General features: G+C 37.5%; 1 protein-coding gene across 1 annotated transcript; it reads left to right on the top strand.

Moving 5' to 3' along the window:
- Positions 1 to 811: 811 nt before the first annotated feature.
- LOC144437808 (uncharacterized) lies at positions 812 to 7,752 on the top strand. Its single transcript, XM_078126835.1, has 4 exons — positions 812 to 1,224; positions 3,163 to 3,413; positions 4,146 to 4,475; positions 6,747 to 7,752. Exons 1-4 carry the CDS (start codon positions 986 to 988, stop codon positions 7,016 to 7,018), a joined length of 1,092 nt encoding a protein of 363 aa, XP_077982961.1. The 5' UTR covers positions 812 to 985; the 3' UTR covers positions 7,019 to 7,752.
- The last annotated feature ends 2,248 nt before the right edge of the window (positions 7,753 to 10,000 follow it).

Genomic DNA, 10,000 nt, shown 5'->3' with positions numbered 1-10,000 from the left:
AACGTCGGATTTAACAGCTATTTATACGGACTGATTTATAAGTTCCATATGCATTTCTATGTATGTATGTATGTATGTATGTATGTATGTATGTATGTATGTATGTATATATGTATGTATGTATGTATGTATGTATGTATGTATGCATGTATGTATGTATGTATGTATGTATGTATGTATGTGTGTGTGTGTGTGTGTGTGTATGTATGTATGTATGTATGTATGTATGTATGTATGTATGTGCCCGGGTGTGTGTGTGTGTGTGTGTGTGTGTGTCTGTCTGTCTGTCTGTCTGTCATTTTGTCACTTTACCTTTTGTCTTTCTTCAAAGGAGCCACTTCTGCTCCTCTCATTTGACCGTCGTTTCATTCGTTTATTAATATGTAAATACATTTTGAAAAACTGCACACTCCGTATTATAGTGTGACGGCAAGACAGAAACCTCGTTGGGGGTTTCCGCGTACAAGACTAGAGTAATCACTATAAATAAACGGGATTTTCCACCCTGCGTTCAATTATATGAACCTCATTAATATTACTGAGTGCTTGTTTCAAATCTTGAGACTCCTATATTCATCCCTTTATTCGTGTTACCATGGCTATACTAAACTTTCCAGGATGTCAAACCTCAATATGATATTCCTATGTAAACCTATTATGAACTTAAAAAACATGGGCCATTATAATACAGGATAGGGTATATGAAAACAAGACAGTCACGTGATATTTACTTTATTACCGATTGGTTGATTGATTCGAAACGAATGTAATTCGCGGAATTTTCATTATGTCCATCCAGTTTTGTAATTGCCAGCAATTCTTTAAGGTCTGCATTTGTATTCGAATTTGATACGGCTTCTATTGCGATATATGCTGAAAGCCCTTGTCCGATGTATATAACAAACACGGTACGCTGTGTCGCAGTACGTAGGCTTCCAGACGTACATCAACAATCCGAAGTTCGACTTCTGTAATTTGGGTAAGAATGGCGTGCATGACATCGGTACTTTCCGACATCAAGGCTCTGGTGAAGGGTTTCAACAACGAAGAACTGCAAACAGCATGGTCTGTACTGACAAGCTGTATTATTCAAGTTAGGAACGTTCTTCAATGGCTGACAAAGGTCGACCTGAAAAACAACAATGTTTGGAGGCAAATTCGATCAGTTACAAGGGGACTGAAAGGTGTATACAGGGGATTGTTGGTGCAGTGTTTGCAACTAAAGTAAGTGACATGCATTTGTCTTTTTTTGATCGCGTAATAACATGAGGGGGGCAACAGTTACGTAACAACGGTATGTATTCATAATAACAGTTATAATAACAGTTATGCTGTAAACTGCAACCTCCACAGTCGAGTCACATACAGAAAATTCTCGCACTCCAGAGCATATTTTTTTGCTGACTCAACGTCTTAGACGGTGCCGCAAAAGGGACACTATGGTTTACGACGATGATACAGCACGATTAAACTATGATTACTGGCAGGGGGGCAACACAATAAAAACATTGTTTTGGAAAACTGCGTGTTTATCTTCTTACATCGAAGTTTCACTTTCACAATAAAGTTTCAAATGGCGAGATCTTGTCTAGTGCTGCCAACTCAGGGTATGCTCGCCAAATAATTTTCCGCTTTGGTAGAATTGTCGCACATTGTACCATTGCCACAAATAATTTTCAGCTTTGGTAGAATTGTTGCACATTGTACCATTGCCACGACGATGGAAGTCACCAGGTTTTTTTTTAGCACAACTGAATATAAGGTTGAGTAGTGCTCAATCTGATTAAAATCCGATTTAGATGTCGGCTAATCATTCATTGCTATTTTACCTTCGTTAGGCTGCTTTCACAAAAACTTGTTGGGGGGGGGAGAGGGGTCGGCAGATTTTTTGTAAAACCCTAATTTTTTTTCAAGTACCCCCCCTGCCATATTCCAAAATTTTTCAAGTACCCCCCCTGCCAAAGCCCCAAATATTTCAAGTACCCCCCCCCCCTACCCCTGTGCATTAACATTCCATACCAAGTACAAAACTGTACATAATACACTTAATACCAACTTTGCCCATTATATATATAATCAATTTGTATATTGTGTGTATATATACACAAACACCAGTTAAAACAAAATGTTATGTTAACCAGTGCATTGCCTTTCCGAAAAAACAACGTATACTTGTAAATGAATTACACTTTGAATATGCATTTCTGCCACAGCTGGAATTTCATAGTTGGAAAGGTACTTATCAAGTTCTTTCACTTTCAATTTGGAAATGTCGCCGTTTCTGACAAGCGCATCCCAGTCATATTCATCAAATTTTTTTCAGCACGTTGCTCCCTTTCTTTCATTCTTTTTCTTTCCCTCATAGAGGCAAGCGTTCTCTGTTGTTCTAAATGAAGGATTGCTCCCTTTAATATCTCTTGCTTGACACACACAGTTTCTTGCTCAATTCGTCAAGTTTCTCAACATTTTTACTTGACACTAACCCTTTACTATACAGGTGTTTTAGTTGTGCACGGGGTTGGAAGTCATCTGGTGGTCTTTCACTACCATCATCTCTTGTTAATGGTGTTGAGAATACATCCATATAGTGTCAAAGTTTATTTATTTATCTTTATATTTTACAAGTAATAGTATATTCATGCAAAGTTGAAAAGTATGTGCAAAAAACTTATTTTACTTTTTCTCTGTTAACTCAACTTGTGAGATATTGTCTTCTGTTTCACATGTAGCAGACGTTGCCAATATGCTAATTTTAGGAAATATTTAGAATGTGTTATTAAAAGTTTGTGTTGAAAATTATAGTCATATCTATAGGATGAAAAAATACCTTGCACAGAAGTTTTTGATACTTGTCAAGTATGTTTTAGTGCAGGTGCATCTTTTACATTTTGATGGCAGGCTGAGATGAACCTTTTCCAACTCTTTTTTTTTTAACTTCCAAGAGCTGCAAATGTAAAATGTTGTCTGTCATATTTGTCTGTCATTTAATACTAGTAAGAATTTACATGAAAAAGTTACATATCATTGTGATAACCACAAACCAAAACATTTTACTAACTTAGAAGTTATTAGAACTGTGAATACTTTCTTAAAGTATTAAAGAGGTTGGTTAATATAAAGGCTACACGGAATCGAATAATGTCCATTCTTCAATGTTTTCAGAAATTACAGTGACCAATGTAAGACTATTCTGTGTTGTTTGGAGTGTGAGATACTGTCACAGCATATGCACCTAGACGTTTATTTGTGGAGTCATCGTCTAGAGGCATACACACCTCTGTTTGAAACTTGGGACATCGAGTACGTATCTGAGATTGTTGATATGGAAATTACTCATGAAGTAGAGATGCACTTTAAGGAACCAATGACCCAACGTGACTTTGAAACACTTATGCAAATGCTCGATAAAGCAGGTGAGTAATGGCATATTGTAATAAGATATTTGGATAAGTCTGTTTTAACGGTTTAATGATATCGAATACTTTAATATTTTTCTTTGTTATGTCTGTATTATCAACAATCGTTATAGTATTCAAGCTACTCTTTAACTGTCTTTGGCTATATTTGTTATCTGAATCGTAACACCATTTATACTTCAATCAACTTAGCACAGCTATATTGATGTCAATGATTAATATGTAACTTCATAAGTCAGATTTAAACTGAATGTTGTTATGATGTACTTTGATTTTATCATAAGTTACTCACGATTAATAATTATTTTGTTATGTAAATTTATGCTAATCTTTTCGAATGAGCCACTATCCCGTCAACAAATCCTGTGGAGAACCCTGTAATATATGTGGTAGCCTGCAAAATTGTGCAATGTCTGAAACAGAGCCAGAAAATAATCTAAAATAAAACTGCATAGTGGAAGACAGAACCACTTTTACATTTTTACAAAAAAAGAGCCAAAAAAAAACACAGAACAGCGGAACTATTCTGACCGATAGTTCGCTTGTTGAAACATTTCAAGAGGGAGGGTCATGTTTTGGAGAAAGGAAATTGAGGAAGGGACACTTTTTAACACAACGAAATCGGGGAGGGTCACATTTTATGAAACAGAAAGGGTCTGATTTTTCCAACGGCCCTCCCTCCTTGTAATTACTGAAGGCCCTAATCTAAAAGTCTTTTCATTTGTCTAGAGCATGATAGATATTACATCAGACATTGTATGGAAACAGATCTCAAACTACTTGGAAAGAACTGCAGTGATTCAGCAGAAATAGTATCATGGCAACTACGCACATCACTGACAGACACAGAGGAAATAACGCAGAAGGTAGCCCAAGATTTGGAAGCTCAGAAGTCGGCGACTGCAGCCGTGGGCGTTGGTTTCAAAGTGCTTAGCACCGCTGGCCTAATAGCGATTACAGGTGGTCTAGCTACATTAACTATACCAGGTCTAGCAGTTGCTGGTGTTGGCAGTCTTGTGTCTGGTGCTGGAATTATTGGAGCCGCTAAGTCAAAATCAGGTGAGTACATGTATTCACATAAAAGTTCATACTTAGCAAAATACATGAATATCAATTGGGTTACACTGAAAGAGGAAGAAATTATTTTCTGCCTCGGAACGTCAGAACCATCATTACCTATATACTACCATCTAATTACGCCCATTCTCTCTTTTCAGGGTGCGTGTTTAGGTTCTTTTTGGTGCGCGTGATTCTTGGATATTTCTATGCGTACTTTACCGTTTATATTAACTTTACACAGTATATATCAGTACACAGGTGTTCGTCGAGTAATTCAACCACGTGTCTTTTTCTCAATGAATTGTCATTTGAAACGTAAAGGATTATAGTGATTGATAAGGAATGTATGAAACAGTCCAGAGATTGAAATTCAAAGAGGGCGTAGACATACAGGATTATTTTGTTACTTGTTACTGATAGGTCAGTGGCACTGTCAATCAACTTAGATGGATACTAAGACTTGTTACTTTTACACTCCTATATATGAAGAGTGCATTGCACGCATACTATAAACAAATACTAAAATTAATTAGTCAACTGCTAAAACTTTGATACATGTACATGTTTGCGGTGTCTGCAGTTTGTACTACATATGACGACCATCATTCCGTGTGTCTGCAGTTTGTACTTCCAACATATGATGACCATCATTCCGTGTGTCTGCAGTTTGTACTAGATATGACGACCATCATTCCGTGTGTCTGCAGTTTGGACTAGATATGACGAACATCGTTCCGTGTGTCTGCAGTTTGTACTAGATATGACGACCATCATTCCGTGTGTCTGCAATTTGTACTAGATATGACCAACATCATTCCGTGTGTCTGCAGTTTGTACTACATATGACGAACATCGTTCCGTGTGTCTGCAGTTTGTACTAGATATGACCAACATCGTTCCGTGTGTCTGCAGTTTGTACTAGATATGACGAACATCGTTCCGTGTGTCTGCAGTTTGTACTAGATATGACGAACATCGTTCCGTGTGTCTGCAGTTTGTACTAGATATGACGAACATCATTCCGTGTGTCTGCAGTTTGTACTAGATATGATGACCATCATTCCGTGTGTCTGCAGTTTGTACTAGATATGATGACCATCATTCCGTGTGTCTGCAGTTTGTACTAGATATGACGACCATCATTCCGTGTGTCTGCAGTTTGGACTAGATATGACGAACATCGTTCCGTGTGTCTGCAGTTTGTACTAGATATGACCAACATCATTCCGTGTGTCTGCAGTTTGTACTAGATATGACGAACATCGTTCCGTGTGTCTGCAGTTTGTACTAGATATGACCAACATCATTCCGTGTGTCTGCAGTTTGTACTAGATATGACGAACATCGTTCCGTGTGTCTGCAGTTTGTACTAGATATGACGAACATCATTCCGTGTGTCTGCAGTTTGTACTAGATATGATGACCATCATTCCGTGTGTCTGCAGTTTGTACTAGATATGACGACCATCATTCCGTGTGTCTGCAGTTTGTACTAGATATGACGACCATCATTCCGTGTGTCTGCAGTTTGGACTAGATATGACGAACATCGTTCCGTGTGTCTGCAGTTTGTACTAGATATGACGACCATCTTTCCGTGTGTCTGCAGTTTGTACTAGATATGACGAACATCGTTCCGTGTGTCTGCAGTTTGTACTAGATATGACGAACATCGTTCCGTGTGTCTGCAGTTTGTACTAGATATGACGAACATCGTTCCGTGTGTCTGCAGTTTGTACTAGATATGACGATCATCGTTCCGTGTGTCTGCAGTTTGTACTAGATATGACGACCATCGTTCCGTGTGTCTGCAGTTTGTACTAGATATGACGAACATCGTTCCGTGTGTCTGCAGTTTGTACTAGATATGACGACCATCATTCCCCGAGCAACAATAGTATTGCAGGGTCTCCTTGTGGTGTCTTTTTGAAACTGTATGATATTGATATATGTGTGTGTTCAGTCACCGTTATAGTTTCCCTCTCCTAGATCTTGAGAGTGCCGAGAGCTGACGGCTCCCCTGGACTGTCGACCGTTATAGTTTGGTCGATTGTGAAACAATTAGAACTTTTTGTTCACATACTTTGTTGTACCCCAGAACGTAACACAACCATCTTGTCTTTACGACAGATCTTACAAGTCACCGTCTGATTTCTATTTCGTCGTTAACAGATAAATACAGGCTACAAACTACTTGGACGAAAGTAGACGTAAGCTTTATCAATTTATATATTGATTAAATCATGTATATTTCTCTTTATTTTGTATCAGAGGAAGACAAGATATCGACACAGCTAAACACCATTGACACCATCATGTCCACATGGGAAGATGTTCTCAAGTCGTCAGTACTCAAATGGGAATATCTTATTCTAAAAATAAGAGAATTAGTGAAACTATTGATGGACGGAAGAGGCAAACTAGAAGAGGATGAGTTACATGATATGCACACCTACATACACGATACGGAAAAATCACTGAGAAAATTTCAACGACAAGCTGACAATTTTGAAATTGAAATAAATTACATTCTCATGATATAAATCTATTGAGTATTAAATTCAAGAAAAACAATCATAAACATGCATGGTTGTCTATAAAGGAAAAGTATGCCATGAAATTGATTGATTTTTTGAAATACAAACACAAAATATTGAAGTCCTCGAGTAATGAAATCTAAGAAGTACAATTTAATTCGTTATGGACCTTAGACACTTTTGTCTATCATATACTTGTCATCATGAATTTGTAATTACTGTGTTTGGGTTCAGACATGACGCTGTTTATACATGTCGCCAAACACCCAGTTAGAAATAATTTTTTTGGCATAATATTGCAATAGATCATATTGGTGTCAAGACAATAGTTTAGACGTGCTTATGTTGCGAGTCACAGACCTAAATTATATCCATTCATGATATTTTGGTAAATTTTATTATGAACTCTGAAATGAAGTCCAAAAGCATACATACAGTGACATTGTGTTACGTAACAAGATAGGTCATCGACATCTCAACATTGCGTATTTCGGAATTGTTTGTACCAGGCACGATTGAAACGTCAAGTTTTGATATGAAATGATGTGTTCATTTTAGCACTTCACCATATGATTTCATTGTTCTGTACAAGTATAATTATAATATTGTACAACTATTTTATGGTCTTTGAGATATGAACTTGTATTACTAATCTAGAGAAGGTGATTGGATATTGAATCTCAGATGCCTATTCTGTAAAATAAACTACTCAATAGATCGCAAACAGCAAATACGTTTGATTTAGGAGATTAAAACCGTTGCATGGCTATAGAACACTGATCAGTTATTTCATTGTTTTGTTGTGTTATCTTAAGGGTCAGTAGTGCTATTGACATGGTTAAAATGTTTATGTGTATGCCTGAGTGAGCGTGTGTGTGTGTGTGTGTTTGTTTGTTTGTTTGTTTGTTTGTTTGTTTGTTTGTTTGTTTGTTTGTTTAAGGGCAACTGATATTCAGTAGTGCTATTGACATGGGTAAAATGTTTATGTGTATGCCTAAGTGAGTGTGTGCGTGTGTGTTTGTTTGTGTTTGTGTTTGTGTTTGTTTGTTTGTTTGTTTGTTTGTTTTGTTTGTTTAATGTTAAATGATATTCAGTAGTACTATTGACATGGTGAAAATGTTTATGTGTATGCCTGAGTGAGCGTGTGTGTGTGTATGTGTGTGTTTGTGTGTTTGTTTGTTTGTTTGTTTGTTTGTTTGTTTGTTTGTTTGTTTAAGGGCAACTGATATTCAGTAGTGCTATTGACATGGTTAAAATGTTTATGTGTATGCCTAAGTGAGTGTGTGCGTGTGTGTTTGTTTGTGTTTGTGTTTGTGTTTGTGTTTGTGTTTGTTTGTTTGTTTGTTTGTTTGTGTTTGTTTGTTTGTTTGTTTGTTTTGTTTGTTTAAGGTTAAATGATATTCAGTAGTACTATTGACATGGTGAAAATGTTTGTGGATGTATGTGTGAGTGCGTATGTGATTGTGTTTATTTGGTTGTTTGTTTGTTTGTTTGTTTGTTTGTTTGTGCGTGCGTGCGTGCGTGCGTGCGTGCGTGTGTGTGTGTGTGTGTAAACGACTTAAACTCATAAACCGCCAGAGTAATATGATGAATATAGAACATATGGCTAAAGTTTTTTTATGAATAAAAAATTCCAATTTATAATCCCGGCCCTTTGTCATCCATATGGTCTCTTTAAGATCTAGATTGACATTGCAGATTATTGATATTAAATATTAACGATACATATCCTTATCATATATTTCACTATGATATATACAAACATATCTTTTGGCTGTAGAACTGAGTTTAAAACTGTCTCATGAACTATTCTGTGTAAATTCACTTTCACGAAACGTAATATCTCGAGTTGTAGTGAGTTTCTATCCCCAGAATCAGTCTGAACGAAGATTCCGGTATTGATCTCAGTGTGGAATGTATGGCTTTTGGAACGGACAAGCTGTAGGCGATCGAGCCCAGACCAATCTGCAGGCGATCGAGCCCAGACCAATCTGCAGGCGATCGAGCCCAGACCAATCTGCAGGCGATCGAGCCCAGACCAATCTGCAGGCGATCGAGCCCAGACAAATCTGCAGGCGATAGACCCCAGACCAATCTGCAGGCGATCGAGCCCAGACCAATCTGCAGGCGATCGAGCCCAGACCAATCTGCAGGCGATCGAGCCCAGACCAATCTGCAGGCGATCGAGCCCAGACCAATCTGCAGGCGATCGAGCCCAGACCAATCTGCAGGCGATCGAGCCCAGACAAATCTGCAGGCGATCGAGCCCAGACCAAGCGTAACAAATAATCTCAAGCTAAAAAGTACCAACTGTAATAACAAATACATGACATTATCATTAAGCTTATTACTATCGTTTTAACTGCAAGACACAGAGAGAAGTCTACGAAATGAAACACAATAAGTAAGAGAAGATGAAGTTAAAGTTATGAAAGATGCCATAAAATATAAGACTCAGCATTTACAGAAACATGACTTTTTTGTGTGTGCAAGAAGCAAGGGAAGAGTATGAAAGCCAGTAAGGGACATTTTGTAAAATAAAAAATAAAAAATAATCTCGTGAGCATGACATAATATCTTGTGCGTACGACTTACTATCTTGTGAGCACGAGGTACTATCTTGTGAGCACGACATACTATCTTCTGAGCAGGAGATGCTATCTTGTGAGCAGGACATACTATCTTGTGAGCACGACATACTATAAGTCGTGCTCACGGGATAGTATCTCGTGCGCACGACATAATTTTTGAAACACTTTAACACATCCTAAGGAGTCTTAATTTCTGATTGGACAATATTTTGCATTCAATGGCCACATAGGTAATCAATTTTGTTTCTCCTATATTCAAGTGAATGATGACTCAATCATCGAATACCAATGTCCAACTGCTCACTTTCTTGCCATTTGTCATTTCGGTAGAGAGAGTGGAGTTACTAAATATAAAAGAGAAAGTGTAATAGATAGAAAAAACATGTCTTGTCCTTTC

Source organism: Glandiceps talaboti, chromosome 7, assembly GCF_964340395.1.
Source record: "Glandiceps talaboti chromosome 7, keGlaTala1.1, whole genome shotgun sequence".
Taxonomy (NCBI): Eukaryota; Metazoa; Hemichordata; class Enteropneusta; family Spengelidae; genus Glandiceps; species Glandiceps talaboti.
This window is presented reverse-complemented; position numbering and strand designations above follow the sequence as displayed.

Excerpts from the sequence above, each read along its gene's own strand:
- LOC144437808 (XM_078126835.1), top strand. The coding sequence starts at position 986 with ATGGCGTGCATGACATCGGTACTTTCCGACATCAAGGCTCTGGTGAAG. Across the intron at positions 1,225-3,162 it reads GTGCAGTGTTTGCAACTAAA|AAATTACAGTGACCAATGTA; the intron begins GTAAGTGACATG and ends CAATGTTTTCAG. Across the intron at positions 4,476-6,746 it reads AGCCGCTAAGTCAAAATCAG|AGGAAGACAAGATATCGACA; the intron begins GTGAGTACATGT and ends ATTTTGTATCAG.